We start from the raw sequence: 18,762 nt of genomic DNA, 5'->3' as shown, positions 1-18,762 counted from the left end.
GAAAGAAATGCTTTCTTTAAACAGTTTTAACACGTAAAATGAAAATGGTGCAGTATAGCAACAAGATGGATTCTACAAATATATAATTTTGTAGGGAAGAGTTGGCTACTTAGTTTATTGGTTGAAATCTTTTTTTTTATGATGTAGCATGATTTTATTTTAAGTTTTTTCACATGAACATATAGGAAATAACTCCTCATATTCATCCTTGCATGCCTACGCGCAGCCACACACACACACACACACACCTCCCACACATATTTCAGCTCTGCTCTATAGAACTTTTGTTGTTCCATTCAGGGTATGCTGAACTGGCACAAAAGAGCACACACACATATATGCACTTACATTCATACATGCACAAAGCATCTGTCAGCTTCCCATGCTCACTCCCACTCTCTTATACACACACACACACACACACACACATTTTTACTTCCATGCTTGTGAGGACTCTAACCAACATAATGCATTCACTAGTCACTGAAGTCAATTCTGTCTCAAGCCATTCAAGACAAGTTCAAGTTATTTGGGTCAAATTCAAGTCATTTGATACATGTTTAAGTTAAGGTTTAAGACATTTATGATAAGACAAGTCACAAGACTTGGAGAGGTTCAAGTGTAGTCTTGAGTAATTCAAGGCATTTACTCAAGTCCCAAGTCATTTGAAATCAAGTTGAGAACATGAAGATGAATTTATGTGCCAAATCTTCTGACATGAGTTCAACTCACGTCATTCAAGACAAGACTATGTCAAGTCTCATTGCATCAAGTCTTTTGATGAGTCTCGAGTCATTTGACAGAAGTCAAAGTCAAGTCTTATATCAGTCATATCAAGTCCAACATGGATCTTAAGTCAGAGACAAGCCAAATCTTTTGAGACAGGTCTCACGTGGATTATTAGAGTGCAAGTTCAATTCCAGTCACAAGTCTTCATAAGCAAACAGCAATTTAAGGTCCAAGTCTTTCAGGTCTTTGATGGCTGACTATTAAAATGGTGCAGCATTGGAGCACATTTCAGCATACAGTGATCTTTTTAAAGCACTGCCCCAAGTAATGCAATATGCAAGACTGTCTTGTTTATTTTTTATTGTAGTCAGGTCTCTAGTAAGTCAAGTCTTTAAGCAGTCATGTCTGTTACAAGTCCTAAATTAGGTCTGAGTCTCAAGTCTGCAGCTCAAATTCAAACTTTAACCCCTTAGCTAAGTCTCCTCACTCTTCAATATAAAACTCTAATTGGTTCCCACAAGGATAGAAGTACAATATCAACACACACACACACTTTCACCCATGTGATAAACTGCCCTGAATGGGTCTCAGATGAGGCCGCACCACCGCCAGCTCTTTGTCAGGTTTCTCCATTGGATTCTGAGAAGGCGCTGGGTTAAACAGTGGTATTGTGGGGGATCCTTCCCAGGGTGGAGGAGTGCTGATGGGTGGTGGGTGGAAGGAACGTCTGGGTGCCCTTCTCTTTCTTCAAATAAATAAAGAGGGGGTGGGGGTAAGGGAGCATTTCAGCCCCCAGAAGGTAGAAGAAAAGACTTTTTAAGATCCAGAATAGGAAACAGCACTTGGCAAGCTACAAAACAGCAGCAGTGATTATTGCCATCTTTTATTCTTGTCAGCCTGTCACACACACACACACACACTTATGGAAGTTGGCACATGCAGTAGCACATGACTGCACATGCTAAAACACACACACACACACCAAAGGATGGTCCCCTGAACTGAAACGAGTGAAGCCAGAAGTACCAGCGGACTCCATGGCAACAAGTGGGCATTACATTACCAACAGAGAGAAGTGGAGCTGGGTGGGGGAGGTGCTGTCATCCCTCAGAGTAACACTGTGACAGACTGAACCTTTATGTGCTTGTTTATAAGACTAAAACAAGTTTCATCAATTTACAGCCACTAAAAAGCAGTTTGTAACAATAATACATACATACATACATACATCATTCTGAAAGTGTAGCCACAACATCCAGAAACTGTAAAGCTGAGTTTTTGGCATCTATACAATTTTGTACAAACACAGAAATGAAATGCGTGGTAAAGAAATCACTTTCAGTTCAGATGACACTGATGGTTTTTGACAGTAGTACAATTCCCACTGTCAAATTCTATACTATGGAAACAGGTCGTCCAATGCTTTATAGGAATTACTTAATGAGGTCAAGGATCAGAGGTGCAAAGGACTCCAGAGCATTCTTGTGACCGATGTGTGTGAACAACAATAATAGTCATTTTAGTTTGTGGGAACAGGGACGCCAACATCATTATGCCTGATCCCTCCATGTAAAGACAGACACTGGTTGATCCGTATTTATCACAGCAGTAAAAGGACACATTAACCCCCCGTGTGTGTGTGTGTGTGTGTGTGTGTGTGTTTTCCATAACCACTGACCTTTTGAACATTTTCTCTACATCCCTGTGTCCCTCTGTTTCTCTTTTTCACTCTCACTTATCTGTTGCTGGCAGCGATTTCATGCATCTTCAGACAGAGAGGGCGTCGTTGCTATGGAAACCCATTCTGAAGCTACAGTCTGAGCAAAAAGAGATCCAAACTCGGTGACCTCCGGGTTCATCTGCATTCACACAAACACACACAGACACACACACACACACACACAGGCGAATAGATTGACGAGGCAGATTAACTGAGTCTTATGCAGCTTTACTGACATCTACTAATAAACTGTAGAATATCAGAGCATTAAAACTGCTCTCGACTCCACTTTAGGTTCAACATCTCAACCTGTGATCTCTTCAGACGACCCTAATCCTCTCCCACACAGCTGCCCAGCTGTCACTTACAGTTGTCTCATAGCACAAACACACAGCACTGTCCTCATCATGACCTTAGTCAGATTTTAATTTCTTGTCTTTTTATCAGCAGAAAAAAAGTACAGATGCTGAAAATTTACTATAATCAACATTTTTGAGTGAACAATTGATCACATCTGTGTGTAGTAACAAACCAGGAGACAACTATCACAAGACTCTCCTCAGTTCCACTGAGTTTTATACTTTGGGGTGATTGATAAGTTTGCAATGAACAGCTCTCATGACATGCATGTGCAGTTCAACGCTTTGAGTGGTTATGTAGAAAGTTTGAAGTCAGTTACGGTAGTGATTTTTTCATGTGTGTTTTGCACTGTTTGCAAAAATCCAAAATCATATAATCCTGTGTTTGCAGCTCAAAGTTATGGAGAGAAAATGCTCTGTGGTTTGTAGTGAGGGCACTGAGGGTGGGTGCAAGGGGGGCACAGAGAACATGTGAAGGCGAGTCAAGATTTTCTCTCAGTCTTTTTTTCTCTCTGCTGTTCCAAGTCAAACCTGCTGGGACTTGGGATTCATCAGCAGCCTGTGATTGGCTGACGATGTGGTGGAATGATGGTGTTAGGATCCTGAAGGAGCTGTCGTGATTGGTTGATGCAGGCGCACACACATAGCAGTGCATGATGGAGGCATGCACACGCAAAGGCACACACACACAAGTCATGCATTTATGTATGCAAAAACACACACATATGAAAATGCTTGGATGAACACAAAATGTACACAAATGGATTTACATGCATGCACAAAAAACACACAGAAGAAAAAAAACCAAAACACACAGTGACACATATACATATGCACACAAAGAAAACTGCACAAGTGCGCTTAATTTAGATTTACATGCATGCACGCACACAAGCACACAGTGTGCCTTACAAAGCCGCCTGAAAAGAAGGGATTGAAACCAAAAGGAAAGACGAGAGAAGCAAAGGGGGGGACGAAGTCTAAATGAATCATTCTGGCACCGTCTAGTTTACTAATGAGGCTCTGAGGAATGCTGCTGATCAGAACAGGACCCTTTGGCTTCTTTTCTGATGGAAATCTAGCAGTACATTACCAGTCAAAAAGCAGAGTAACAACCCCCCCAGCCAACACTCCACCCCGTGTCCTACACTACTTGTGAATGAGTGGCTGGTTTGGCATCAGTGATGGCAGTGACTCCAGAGGGCTGAGAGTGATGTGACCCAACTGTTCAGCTCCAGGAGAGACCATACTCTGCTGCTGATGATGATGAGGCCCCATGACTAAATAAAGTCTCTGCATGTGGCTTTTTTGTTGTTGTTGTGGTCAGTGATGTAGTGTTTTCTTTGTTTGGGTTGATTTTGTGGGTGGGTGATACTGTTTCACCACTCAGCCTAGAAATGATCACCCATCAGTCAAACATTGTAGATGGCGATATTATCTTTTTCTAAGAGTCTCTTGGTGAATTTTAAGTTTCTGCAGCTGGCACTTTTAGCCATGCGAGCAGCTGTGCTACTAATGTGGCTGTAGACTGATAATGTAGCACAGGAACAAGGTCAAGTGCTTTCTATAGCTCCAGTATGTGTTTTTTAATCAGTTGCACATTGATTTGTGTATCTTTCGTCTATTCCTACACTGTAAGGTGACCATCGACTTGGAGCTCCACCTCGCCAAGAGGGCTAAGTCGAAGTCTTCCAGTCGTCCTTTCGCCCACTACGACGTCTATCTCTACAGGGTGCCTAAAACCAAACCCAGAATCCCCAATGGGCCCGACGCTGAGACTGTTAACGGCCCCAGCAGAGCCAAGGGCCGGGTCCTGAGGTGGGAAGACGACATGTACCCTCCTTCCCCCCCTTGCTCTGTTTGCAGCCCCAGCACTTGCTCACTGCCTGCCTCCATGATCAACGAGCGTCAGCCGCCCAGACCATGGACTCTGAACCCCTATACCCCCTGACAATGTGTTCCCCTTACATCTCCCCGTCCTGGCTGTCGTCTTGAAAATGTTTCTGTGAATGTATATGTTGCATTTTGTTGGTGTTCAGCAGAAGTTCTTATTCAGGGAACCTAAAATTCACAAGAACTTCTGTGGGGTTTTGCTGCCATAGTTCAACATATGTATCTCAGGTTGAAGCTGGAGTGTGATATAGAAGTATTTAAAGTGTCTGTGTTTGATCAGGATAATACAGTCTATGGGACAAACATGGGAGGTGACTTAGATGAAGTGGTTCCTAGCTTGCATTTTGTTGCCAAGGACCACTGCTTTCCCGAAAACTAATAAATACCAGCAGTAGGGAAATGCTACATATGGTGTCCTGTTTAAAAGAAAAAGAGTTTTGAAAATAAACAAAGGTCATGGCATACTAACAAATGATATTTTAAAAAATATGTTCTGTTGAAATTCAGAGTTTTCATTCATGTTTTCAAAGTGCCAGAATCATCTACAAATAATAATACTAAAGTATATTTATATAATACTTATCTAAACCAGCAATTCAAGTTATTTACAGATGGTGACATAAAAACAGTAAAAATAATTTTCTTATAAAAAGTCCCCCTTGCATTTGTTTGCAACATTATTACACCATACTGTATTGTGACAGTACTGAACCTCAGTGTCTTACTCAGGAGCACTTCAGGGACTGTAGGAAACAGCCCCGCTGTGACCTTTTGCTTAGGGGAGAGTCTCTAACCATAAAGGCTGCTGACAACCTTCACAGATGCAGGAACGTGGGCGTTTGTTTATATGTTATTTGTGTATCTGCGCCATCAATGATACCAGAACCAGCAGGCAGTTTGCCAAACGACGAGTCAATGGGAGCTCATTGGATTGTTCTGTATTACTCATCTCACATGACGCAGTGTTTGTACTCTGATCCCGGTACATTCAGCTCACTCATGCCTGAATCAGCAGTGTTAAATGATACTGATGTGCGTATACATGTGCAGAACATAAATTATGTGACACTTTATTGATCTCCGCTGGAAGAGTCTCCTCTTGTTTCTCAGAGACAGTTGCAGGATTCTAGTCCAACCTGAGTCTCTGTTTTGATGAGTTATTACTCGACTTTTGGAACATGGAGGAACTTGAGGATAATAATATCTGACCCTAACTTGTATGTAGCTGATTATTGTATTGCAGGCCAATATGTAGAGAGAGGTGGTGAAAACGTATATTGAAGTGCAACCAGTGAAAGGATGCTGCTTTAACTGCTTAAATGCAATAGCTTTATAGTTCGTAATGTGAAAGATGTCGGTTGCAATGATAAATCATCAGAGAACTTCACTGTTTAGTCTCACTGCTCTCACAGCATCTTTTTTGGCTGCAGCGTGCAGCTGTTTTTAAAGAGATAAACTAATAAACTGACTATACTCCTGAGTGCATTCAGCAGCTAAAGTGCCAGGTGTTTTTCTAATCTGTTAGAATTAGTGGAGACCATACAAGAAAGTGAATATAGGACTTACATTCATTAATTGGACTCTAAATGAGTGACTGTTGCTCTATGTGTACTGGATGTGTAACTGTAACCACTGTAACTGTATAAGGTGATAATATGTTAATGTACAGCTTGTTCAGCTGGCTCCAACTAGTCAGAAAAATGAATTAATGCAGTTTTAATGTCTCCTTTTGGATTACAGTATTTTAAAGACAAATCAAAAAAATAATTCTATGTCTAAAATCTACAACTAAGAGTCAATGTACTCTCTAATAACCTTTCTTGGACTTGATTTTGCAGTATTTTGGTGACAAAACACACCTGCTGTAGCACAGAAACAGTGGAGATAGAAAGGATTTAATCAGGTGGATAATTATTCCATCATGGGACTTAAACTGCACTGCACCAGTGCCTTATGCTGAGACCTTGAGGAGAAAGTGCAGTATCAGTGAGGTAAAATGAAACATGTTTAAAGACTAAACTGCAGATTCACTGCATTTACAGTCTTGATGTCTTTGATATTGAGGTGTCTGAGAGCTACACACTGCCATCTGCTGAATCAAACAATGATCAGACGCTAATTTCCTATCTCCCATTTTACTTGTGTTTTAGTCCGCTGTTCTGCGAGAACCATGAGTGTAAGATGGATGACTTACATGAAACAGACCGAATTTCATTACACTTGAGAAAAAATAAAGATAAATGGTATGTATGCAGGATTTATGCTTCTTTATTTAATGCAGAGACACACATGTATTGGGTGATTAAATATTCATATGACAACAGGTGTCTACGTGGCTATATTTGAAAAGGTGAACTCAGAGTATAATTTGTTTAATTTCACAGTTTTTTTCGCTTCAGAGAACCATAAAATATTCTGTATTATACACTTGGAAAATAACAATAAAAGTGCACTCTGATTGTATTCATTACTGATGTTTGTGCACTGGAACAGAAAACAGAAATTCCACATGAAAGCATTTGTTAAGAAACCTCAGGTGTGAGTTTACAGAATATTTCCTGATGAGTGTGTTTTCATAAATAACATCCTATAGCATGTTGGTATGACTAAATTTCACCTCTTGAAAAAATTATCTAAAGAGTGTTATCTCAGACTTTTCAGGTTCAGGCAAAGAGGTGACTCTAATAATGTAAATGAATATACAAATAGTATGAAAATGTTTAACTGTAAAATTTCAGGGATAAAAACATTTGGGTGATCTCAGTTGTTATAATTTTATTACTGTAAAAATGCCTTAGTGAGATTTCTCTTGAATCATGTTTTGGTGCTAAAAATATATCAATTGAAACAAAAATCTGATTAAGAGTGAAACGGTGTATATTATGTCATTTGGTGATAAGACACCACAAGAATGAAAATTAATGTCCTGGTTGTAACTACTACTTGTACTGATACTACTTAAACGAATATTATTGTCTCTATCTCCACAACAACTACTACTACAGTACTACTGATGTAGTCCACCTTTACCACTGTCGCTCATTAACACAACACTACCAGCAGGAGGCACTGTCTGCAATTTAACAAGCACTGAAACACGACGAAGAAGCCGCCATGTGCTAACGAAGATCGTCTATGTAGATATCTTTTACCTGTCACCATGGATACCATTTTTTTCCCAGACCAGAGTTGGTTCATTTAAAAAACGAATAAAAGCCTGAAAATTTGTCCTCTAAATTAAGAGCAAATAAAATTCGCACATATACCTCTGGAGCATAAGATTATACTCGATAGTAAGCCGTTGTTATCGGCTTGTCCGTGCTCGGAAGAGTTTTTCCCCGCTACCAGAAAATAGGTGCCGAGTGAGACCTCTAATTGTATTTTTACTCTTCGTTTGTAGCATGCTACCTGACGTTAGCACAACAGCTAGCAGACAAAAAAGCTAGAAAGACTACTCATTAAAAAAGAATATCTTACGTAACAGTTATACCCATGAATAACACAACTTTTTAGAGTATCTCCTCTCAACAACTCATATTTTGTGACGTTATTTTAGCTCACTTATAAACTGTTTATGTTGTGCTATTTACAGTTAGCTTAGCTATGTATACAGAGCTCAACAGCATCCTGAGTACCACTCCCGACAGCTTCACACAGGTAATGTTTTCACATTTTTATTTCAGCCAACGTGGAGATATGCACTGTACACGTTGCTTTATGTAGACATCACTCAATGTCCTGTATGCTAACGTTAATGTGTGTAAATTCCTGTTGTTTGAAGCTTTAGCAGCTGTGTAGCCTGCGAAATTAATCATGTTTATAAAACTGTCTGCACCCACAGGGAGAATTTATTTTATTATCAGACAGAAAGAGTGATGCCTCTTTTCTCATCCACCATTTCCTCTCTTTTTACCTACGAGGTGAGTGTGACACCTGTCAGTGTGTTGTCAAAACAGGGGAAACATTTAGTTCAGGATGCATGAACTGCAGCTGATGTCTTTGTTTTCTGTCTCAGCACGGTGCAAAGTGTGTTTTCTGGGCCTGGTGCAGTCCTTCAGTCACTACAGTGCAGTCAGTCAGAGACTGGTGAGTGTCCACTGCTATCAGACTTGTCATACTATATTTCTTGATTAAACTTGAGAATGTCAAAGGTGGACAAAGATGAATTAGCTGTCATTCACCTGAAAGGTATTTTGCATAATTCCCTCTACTTCAATTCTTAGTTCTTATTTTTTCCAGTGGCTTATACATGCTGAATGATGGCAGAAACTGTATGTTTTTAGAATATGTGTGTCTTTGTGTGTGTTCTCAGGGTATAAGTCTTACACAAGCGAAGGAGAAAGGTCAGCTGATATTTCTTGAGGGACTGACAGAGTCACTGTCTGTTTTGATTCCTCAAGTAACCAGCACAGGAAATAAAGCCATGGACTTCCTCAGGTACGCTTTTGTTTTTGTTTTACATATATAACTTTTTATTATGATGCTATCATATTGTAATCACTGGACATCTGTGTAGGAGTCCTGTAATAGGCCTGTTTCTCCATCGTCCTCAGGGATCCCTCAGTCGGCCTGCGTAGTTTATACGAGTTTGTCCAGTCTAGTGTAACAAGTTCTGGTGGTGGGGAGGAGGAGTGGGGACCCCCAGTGTTGCTGGTGGATGACCTCAGTGCGCTGCTGAGCCTGGGGGTGAGCGCTGGAGCCGTGTTGGACTTCAGCCACTACTGCCAAGCCACAGTCTGTTCCCAGCTACAGGTTAGATTGAAGCATGCTCGTATTATAACAGTCTTTGTACTGTGCAAAATTAAAGCTGACACTTACATGACCAAAATCTCTCTACCATCATGAATTAACTGTTGTTTAAGGCATTTACATGACATATACCATTATCAGCATGCCACTGATAATCTCAGCTGGTAATGGTGAATAGTAATGGTGAATTCACATCACAACAGAACAAGCACTCATGCATTTTCTTCCTTTATACGATTTGTTGTAAAAATGTCAGTGGACAAAAGTTGTATTTATTTACTTACCACAAATATTTACCAGTGGGCATCTACTTGCAGTATTATCCTTATGGAGGGCAGGATCAAATGAACAGTGAGCAACTCACATAAAATACTATCCTTTATCACTATCACTTTTACTGCAGGGCAACATGGTGATGCTGGTACGGTGCGATGGGGAAGAAGAGGAGGACGACTGGGATGATGGCGGCTCAGAGCTGCTCCTGAAGGGCCTGACCCACCAGTGTAGCCTCACTCTTCATGTACAGGGTCTCCCAACTGGCTACTGCAGGGACATACATGGGCAGGTGTGTGATTACAGTGTTTCTGATTCTTAACTGATCATAAATTATCCAACACTGCATAAATGTACCTATAGTCCAATTATTGTTTAGACCCAATCTGGAATTTAATGAGCATAGAAATTACAGGTATACTTGCTTAACACTTATCTTATGCACTTGTCAGTTAACAGTTCACAACCTAAATTAATTCAGTTTGCTATCACAGAAGGCTATGAAAACTAGCAAATCTTCAAATTTGAGAAGCTTGGAACAATTCATTTTTTTGGTTGTTTTTTTTGTTGTTCTACATACAATTAATCACTTAATCACTTAGTCAATTTGTCCTTTCAGGTGCACATGTAGAATTTAACATCTAGGTGAAATATGCATTTCAGTGTTTCCCTATTCATCATAATTGAAATTGTAGGCCTGTTACACCACTGTAGTTTAAACAAATTTTGGTGGGGACACACCTTTTTATGAACAGTTTGATCACAGAAGTATTGATATCTAAATGAAATTATGGTAGTACACATTAACAGATGGAATAGTTATACAGTACGTATGGCACATGGATTTCAAAAGGATACATAAAGGATAAATAATGCACTGAAACAAACATAATATCAGTAAAACTGTAGGTAAACCTGCAGTATTCATTTGTTTTCAGGTGGAGGTGTGTTGGAGGAGGAGGCAAGGTGATGGACAGAACACACAGAAGAAGCTCTTTCAGTACAAGGTCCATGATAAAGGAGCCTCCTTCTTTGCTCGAGGGACATCCAGTGCTGTTCTCTAGATTCAACTTTCAGTGTCCTCTTGTACCTTTTGTTGTAAAATGTGACTCTTATGTTGGCTGGTTACTGCCACAGTGGGCGGTGAATTGGACAAATTTTACCAGCCATAGCCAAGCTTCACATTTGGCGGGTTGCATGTGTCAGTGACCCAGTGACTGTCTGGAGGAAGAACACAGCGATCCTGCCAGCTGATAGCCTGGTTCCAGACCTCAGAATCACTGCCCACTTCACAGTTGTTGTTTTTTTTTTTATTTTGATGAATCAGTTTTTGTGTGCTGACAGCAGACATTTACATTTTTATGTCCTGCCACAATGGTACACAGTATGTGGGACATTATGTTGTTAAGCTAACTTATGAACACAATAACTTAAGAACAATATATAGTAGAAACTTGATATTTACACCACAAGTATTCTATATGGACTATATGATTTGATTAGATTTGGTGTGCCTTGCTGCAACTTTGTGTATTAATTAGGTAAAAAGGAGACTATGGTTGGACATTTAAGTGATCCAGGTGCCTCTTATTCATGCTTATGGAAAATCAGATGGACTGACTGACCAGAAACGCCACTGGATGTTCTATAAAATAAACATTTTAATAAGGCTGTCAAATGTTGTCATTCTCTGTGCTGACGCTAGAGGTCGCCCTGCCCCTCTTCTGTACGCTGCTGGGTGAGAGGTCGAAGTGGAGAGGTCTCTGTGGAGTTTGACAACCAGTAGGTTTGGAAACGCTGCTCCTGCATGCCAGCGTCAGGTCCGAAGGATTCAAGTTAGCCTTTAGCCATTTTCCAAAACAAAAGGAATAACACGACGGTTACTCGTCAGTTTAACCCAGGAGGACTTCACCAACAACTACATTAGAGGATCTCGGAAGTTTGTCCAGGCAAGTGTGCGAACAGTCGATCTATAACCTGCTAGCATTAGCTGCGATGCGAATGTTAGCTTGGTGGTGGTGGAAAGCATGGGAGCAGCTGGGTTGTTTAATCACACCTTAACGTTAGCAGCAGAGGCATTGTTATGGTCATAGCGGCTAGGTTGCAGTTGCTGGGCTCACACACACCAGTCCTGTTTCACTAAGTCAGATATGAGTCCCTGTCATCCGACATTGTTACTGTACCAAGCTAACTTTGGCATTTGGCAACGTTATTAGCGTTAGCTACAAACTGTTTTCATAGTCTCACAGTGACAGCCATGTTAATCAGGTGTTGATAATGCTAGTCCCCCCCACGCCCCCCGTAATATGTGCGATCCCATGTGTGTTTATTTTGTAAAGTCAATCGGGTTTACTGGGTTCATTGAGCAGCTAGCATTTACATATCTAGCCACTGCTAGCAATGTTAGCTTTTAGCTTGGTGCCATCCCAAGTTGTCTGCTGGTTGCGACAAGGTTCAGCAATCTGCAGAAACGGTATACTTGTATGAGTTAGTAGCTGTGACCGTAAACATATGGATGAGCAATATATTGCGTACTTTTAGCGTCTTTATGTTCTAGAAATGCTTTGGTTGTAGAGTGCTACTGGAGCTACAGAGACATTCAGCTAACGTTAGCACACAACAACAATTACAGGGTTTATAGTCAGTTCCTACAGTTCATTGTGTTCACTTAAATGGTATTAGTATCTAATTCTGACTGACGGTACGAAGGTTTTATATGTGAGCGTTATTAGCTGAAAGTCGGGGAAATCCTGCAGGATACTTGTAGCTAACGTTAGCTGGCTGTTTAATAACGCTAGCTAGCCTGCAAGTTTGACAGTACGTTCCCTGAAAAGAGATTCAGGTGTGAAAATACAGGAAGTCCAATCCCGGCAACAGAAAGGCTTATTTGTACGTCATTTAAAGATATCGAATAGGGTGAAATTGTCATGAATTAGACCATTGTTTGCACGGCATGTTCCAGCTCAGTAGTTTCTCACACATGTATAAAGTTATAACTACACCTTATTTAATTGTGAACCCTCCTAGAACCTTATCTGGGATCCCTGGGCATCCCTGGCCTCTGTGTGGAAACCACTGTGCGAGCTCCTTCCTGGTAGTTGATGTTGCTACAGGGTTGCATCAGCCCCACCGTCCCAACATGTGTTTACTGTCTTGTGATAGCTATTTCACCACTTTGGCTAATTTAATGTGCTGTGGACTGTAAAGGCAGGTGAATGTGTCAGAAAAGATAACTTTTAAAATGTAAGCAAGGGTTGTATTCTGATAAAGACGTTGCAGGCTAATCTGCAGTTATAATTGATTATAAAAAGGAATTAGCATGCCTCACCTTCCTCTTCTTCCTCTAAAGAATTTGTTAGAGAGGAAGCCCCTGGTTGGAAATAGACAGTGCGTTACACATCATTCCTTATTACATTATAGGTTACTGATTGACAGGACATTTCCCTCTTTAATCATCAGCTCTGGTTGTAAAAGGCTGTGTTGCAGTAATCTACTCATCCATGTCGAGCTTGTCTCTGCATTTACAACAGAACTAATGGGCTTCACTGATCAGAAGAGCATGCCTCTACATTATGCAGTTATGTTGTTGAATGTTGTCATGTTACGGAGAACTGATGCTGCCTGGAATGTTTGTGGTTAGTGGTAAAGTTTTGGACTTGCAGTAATTAGCGTAGTTATAGAGGAGGCATGTAAATGTATTGCATAATACAGACAGTTGCTCATTATGCCACTGGAATCTGTAAACCCTGGAGATGCCTTTAAACTGGGCATTTTAGGAAGTGTTGAAAAAAGGTAAGCTGGTATTTTTTGCTCTTTGCCAAATCTCTTATTTCAATTTAGAGTATTTAAGTGTAAATGTGCTCTCTTAGTTTTGAAATAGCTTTGATACAGTTCATCCATGAATTCTGGGAACCATTTTGCTCACAGTAAAGTTGTTGGCATGTGGCTTTATAAATCTACCTTAATCTGCAAGCCACCCAATTAAGCTGCAGAGACGTACAATGATCTCCCTAACTGAATTTGCACTTGCAATGTGAAACACAGTGTCTGTCATGTCTGTAGCAGTGTTTTTGTTTTGCAAGTAAATGTGCTGGCTTCTCACGTGGGAGGCATATAGACTGTTCTTTGTTAGATTATTAGTTGCGTAGCACGTATGCGCAAATGCCTAGGGTTCTTGAACTGAGACATTTTCCATGCTCTTGTCATAAAGATTTATGTGTGGTTTGTGAGGTTTAAGCAGAAATTTTATTTTCATTCCCCCAACCCTAGTAGCTGGTATATCCCAACATTCACCATCCGGCCAGACAGAATAGGATTTGCAAACAATCGCTGGTCATCTGCCAAAGTGGCTGAAGAGAATACAAACTCACCAGCCCGAGACAACAATTTACCAGCACTTGGCCTGTGGCTGGTGTTAATTTTCTGCCCTGGTTGTAAAGTTATGGTTTTGAAGCCTTCTTCAAGCTTGTTATGCTTTTGAGAAGTGAATGTCTCGGCATGCTACAACGTTCGTGATAGACTGCCTGAAGGCTGTGACCAGAGAAGGAGGGAAGCAGTGGGGGGTGGCCATAGGCCCTGAGCCCTGCTCGTTGAGTTTCCGATCAGCTAAATCCTGGATTAGTTCACTGACGGAGATGCTGCTGAGCCTTTGCCAAATCAGGCCTCGCTGCTACACCCACGTAACCCCACGGCATGCAGTGAACTGGACAGACAGCTGAGAGATGGAGGCATTCATTGAAAGTTTTCCCTTGCGAGACACTGAGCAGGACCAGAACCTGGCTGAGACTCGACTTTCCTACAGAAACAGAGAGGAGAAAGGCTTTACTTCAAAGCCTTCTGTTGACATTTGCAGAACCCATTGTGCAAGCTTGCCGGGACGTTGCTGTGTTTACTGTATAGTGTATTTATAACGGCAGATCAAGGGACTCCTGAGGCGAATTCCTCCCAGGGAATGTTTCCGTTGCTCCCGGGGGGGCGTGCAGAACAGCCACACTCTCTGCCTGAATCGAGAAGGGAGCACTATGTTAACCACAAGGCACCACTTAAGCTAAAAAAACCTGGACATAAACGGCTGCGAGCCAGAGAGATAACCTGGTCCCCCATTAGCAGGTATGGTCTCAGAGTCTCGTTAGGTTTGTGTGATGGATACAGCGTGGTAACAGCCAATGTTACAGAGCTTTGTTGTGTATTTCGGCATGGTTAACAAATGATATGGTGTAGCATATGGACATCATGTGAGAAGCTGAGGCAAGGGAGAGTTGGTAAGGATCAGCAGAATGAGATAGTGTCCAGCTGCAGTAGGTTTGCCAGGGCTAGTTAAACAGAGTATTAGAGCAGTGTGTAACTACAAACACTGATAGGCAGTGCTTAACCCGTCTGCTGAGTAAACACAGAGACAAGAGCTGAGATTGAGCAGAGAAGTCAACAGGAGATAGAGCTGATATGGGAAACTGACTGAGCCGAGTCTGTTTGAAGTGAGGTGTGCCACCCATAAGGCAAAGATTTCACACATTTCTTCTGCTTGTGTTGACATTAAATCTGTCAAGCACAGAGTCATGTTAGTGTGCTGTGTCCACTTTTGAGAGATCAAAATAATAATGTTTATTCAATTTAAGTATTAATAACTGAGAAAAAAGTACTTGTTTTACATGTGTATCATATCAAAATATATAATCAAAGCCAGAGAAATATTATCGGTGCTATGATACTGATTACAGCTGAAATGATAAGGCAATTTATCAGTTAGACGATCTGAAAATAATTGATCAATTAACTTAATTTTTTCACTATTTTGTCACATTTTTCATCTTAAAAGATTCACAGATTAATTCAGAATATAATCTTTAATTTCTGCCCTTATATTGATTTCAACTATATTAACTTGACTTACCTTTGAGTGACCTCACCACTATCTGTGGTGCCATTGAAATCATATAACGCATAGTATTGCTGCCATAGCTGAGGAGCAGGCTGATTTATTGGCACTGTTCAGTGTCACTAACGAGAGAACAGGACAAGTGTGATCAACACTGTTTCAGGGCTCCCTCATTTAAAATGAATGTACTTATAGCATTTGGTTTCTTGAGGTCCAGGCTTTTTAAATACTCAAATTACTCGCGTTAAAGTACCGTCTTCAAATTGCTTACTTCATTCAACTAAGGCAGGAAACCGTAAACTATTCAATTTACAATGATATGAAGAAACAGAAAGTCTTTGTTTTTTAGAAGTGGGGCCAGTGAATGTGATATTTTCCCCTAAAATTGAATCAAAATGAATTAATTTGTCACTTTATGGAACGACAAATTATTCCAGCACAAGTAAATACTTAACGGACTTCCTTTACATGCTACTGTCTTCGTGTCTTGGCCGGCTAATTCCTCTGTGAACCACCTGAATGGAAGTGGAATTTACCTGTTGTCCTGTAACAAAAGGCTGTTATCAGTGAACCTGTTGGCAGTGGGATCGAGACTTCTTGTAGATCTGCGTTTGCGTCAGTCTAGCTGTTTGGCCGGAGTTGCATGTTTTCTAAAGGCGGAATGTGTCCACACCTTTTTGGCTGCTGAATGAGCTGTGTGTTTAAGTGCTGTCTACCATGTGAGCCCTGTATGAGCTCGTCCGAAAGGAAACCACATAGGGCCTGTAGTCAGCAGCATGTGTACCAACACTAGGAGTATGTGACTAATTAGGTGTTCAGGACAGAGCAGCCCTATAAAATCCAGCCCCTGTGTGTGTGTGTGTGTGTGTGTGTGTGTGTTTGTGTGTGTAGTGCCTGTTTGTCTGTGGAGATGTACCACAGCGTATGCCCTGCTGAGATACAAAATTATATTTATAAAAACTCTCTCCTAGGCTACAAATTTGATTTTACATATGTATTTATTAACATTAGGAGAAAACTAGATGACACTCAGAGATCATGTAACTTTTTCAAGGCTGAACAAACTTCTAAGTTTGTTGTTCTTAATAACAGAAAATGCTTTGAAAATTCGCAGCATCAGGATGAAAATCTACATCAAAATACACATGAATTGGCAGTTACTGGATGTATAAAAAGTGTTCACTGTCTGCTAGATTCTATACAACTCTGCTTTCCAGGGGTGCTGGAGGGCATTTTCCTGCCAGTTAGGACACAGTGACTTAGAGCCAAAAGGATTAGTCGATAGATATGAAAGGAGCAGGGAGAATCCAAAAGGTTTCCGTATAGTGTCTGTAAATCAGCAAATGTTTAACATTTTCACTTAAAAACTGAAATGGTTAATTGATAGCAGCAGAGTTCTTGTATTGGATTTTGTCAGCTGTATTGATGGCTTCTTGTATGTGATGTTGGGTTATCTGATTTGTTAATCTCTCTCCTCCAGGTCCCTGGATGCCCCGCGGCGAACTGTCCTCCGCCGCCCAGTGCTTCCCAATGGCCGGGAGTTGACCCCGCCCACCAGAATGACGCTGCGCGAGCAGCTGAGAGAGAAGATCTCGGCGGCCTTCTACCGCCACGGGCTGCTGTGTGCCTCCTACCCAGTACCCATCATCCTCTTCACCTCCGCCAGCATCCTCACCTGCTGGTAGGTGTTATGTCATGTTAATGCTTCTAGGCTCAGAATCTTAATTTTATTGTATAGTACAGTGAAACTTTTAGATTTTTGATGCTGTAACAGAAAAATGTTAATTCAACTCTGGTCGTTTTTGCAGGTGAGTGTGTAGTGCTTTTTAGAGGAATACAGTTAGATTGCTAAACATGCTACTTCTGGCAGAGTCTCAGTAAAGAGTTCATAGTATCAGTACGACAAGCTAGTGGTGCATGTAGCTTTGTAGCCGACAAGTAAAGAGTGGTTGACATACTTGACATGTGACTCAGTGGGGGAGTAGGGGATTATTCTGTTGAAGTAGCTTGACAAGTTTCTGTAGACATTTACACACATTTTGTTTGCTGTGTCTCTGGATCTCTATTCTCCATTTTCCTCCACACTTTTCTGACATAGTTTACTATGGACTTTGTCTGTCAGTTTCTGTAACTGTACAAACCTGTCAATCTGACATTCACACCTGCTTCACACAAAGATTGGCCACATTTTTGAATGGTGAGATGAGACGATGGGTTGGAGCCTATCTCTCAAACAACGGTTTGTTACACTCTTGTTGTGCACAAACACTGTGAATGTCTTCTAGGAGAGATTGTCTGAAAATGTGCACCATCATTATATTTTTTAAAAAGGCATCATGTCTCACCTCTCTCTATAATGGTCGGCTTCTCACCCTGCCTTCAGTGTCACTGTTAAGAACAGCTGTAAACACTTTTGCCTTTCAATGTGGTTGGACAACATATTGTTCAAACTAGTATCTTTTGATTTTTTAGCTTAACGTTACCCTTAGAATCCACTGAAACGGGTGTGACTGCAGCTTTAGAGCCACCTTTTAAGCCTTCCAGTTGTATTTGATACTCAAAGTTTGTGTAGACAGGCTCAACTTATTTGAACTGGCCATCTGCACACGCATAACAGCCCCCTGCTGACACCAGGACACAAACACTCACTTAACACACGCACATCACTCTTGCTAAAGCACTGGTCAAAGAGAGAGCGTAGGTCAGGGAGTTGGCCCTGGCTTCATCAGTAACGGCATTGTAAAAACAATCTCAGCAATCTGAAACACACACATGCACCTGCCTGCGTGGTGTCCTTGCAGTACCTTACGGCAGGGGTGCTGAACAAATGGACTGCTGACCACCACCCGGGGCGAAGTGAAAGAAAAGATCTTGACGATGGGGATGTTTAAGGCAGGCCTAGAGCAGAGGGCTGTGAGAAAATGGCCCTGTGAGAATGGGAGGCCTGTCCTTCCATCTGCCTGTCAGGAGGGGGGCTGGCTCTGCACAAAAGAGGCCTTTGTGGAGGTACAGTGACCTTGGAGAGTGGGGGGAGGCAGGGGTAAGGGGAGTGAGAGAGGGAGAAAAACAGAGGGAGAGAGAGAGTTTTCCATCCAACTGACAAGCAAATTTCTAAACGAGAAATAAGTAATATTTGTACAAGAGGACAAAGTGACCACACACTG

The 18,762-nt window shown here is 41.2% G+C and overlaps 2 protein-coding genes across 2 annotated transcripts in view; both read left to right on the top strand.

Moving 5' to 3' along the window:
• The first annotated feature begins 8,074 nt into the window (after window positions 1-8,074).
• Window positions 8,075-11,401, top strand: elp6 (elongator acetyltransferase complex subunit 6). The gene is made up of 7 exons (XM_018676113.1): window positions 8,075-8,358; window positions 8,543-8,621; window positions 8,717-8,787; window positions 9,014-9,138; window positions 9,255-9,453; window positions 9,854-10,015; window positions 10,662-11,401. Exons 1-7 carry the CDS (start codon window positions 8,305-8,307, stop codon window positions 10,785-10,787), a joined length of 816 nt encoding a protein of 271 aa, XP_018531629.1. The 5' UTR covers window positions 8,075-8,304; the 3' UTR covers window positions 10,788-11,401.
• A 1,740-nt stretch (window positions 11,402-13,141) lies between these two features.
• scap (SREBF chaperone) overlaps window positions 13,142-18,762 on the top strand; it is a 39,361-nt gene continuing 33,740 nt past the window's right edge. The window contains 2 exon segments of the mRNA XM_018676112.2: window positions 13,142-13,515; window positions 17,079-17,279. Of these exon segments, the coding sequence (XP_018531628.1) occupies window positions 13,448-13,515; window positions 17,079-17,279 (269 nt within the window). The 5' untranslated portion in view covers window positions 13,142-13,447.

Source organism: Lates calcarifer, linkage group LG15 (genome assembly GCF_001640805.2).
Source record: "Lates calcarifer isolate ASB-BC8 linkage group LG15, TLL_Latcal_v3, whole genome shotgun sequence".
NCBI classification, from domain to species: Eukaryota; Metazoa; Chordata; class Actinopteri; family Centropomidae; genus Lates; species Lates calcarifer.
The sequence above is the reverse complement of the archived record's forward strand: the minus strand, read 5'-3'. Positions and strand labels throughout refer to the sequence as shown.

What these genes read in the sequence shown, in the direction of transcription:
- elp6 (XM_018676113.1), top strand. Translation starts at nt 8,305, where the DNA reads ATGTATACAGAGCTCAACAGCATCCTGAGTACCACTCCCGACAGCTTC. An exon ending in CCTCTCTTTTTACCTACGAG is followed by an intron (nt 8,622 to 8,716) that starts GTGAGTGTGACA and finishes TTTCTGTCTCAG; the next exon opens with CACGGTGCAAAGTGTGTTTT. An exon ending in GCAGGGACATACATGGGCAG is followed by an intron (nt 10,016 to 10,661) that starts GTGTGTGATTAC and finishes ATTTGTTTTCAG; the next exon opens with GTGGAGGTGTGTTGGAGGAG.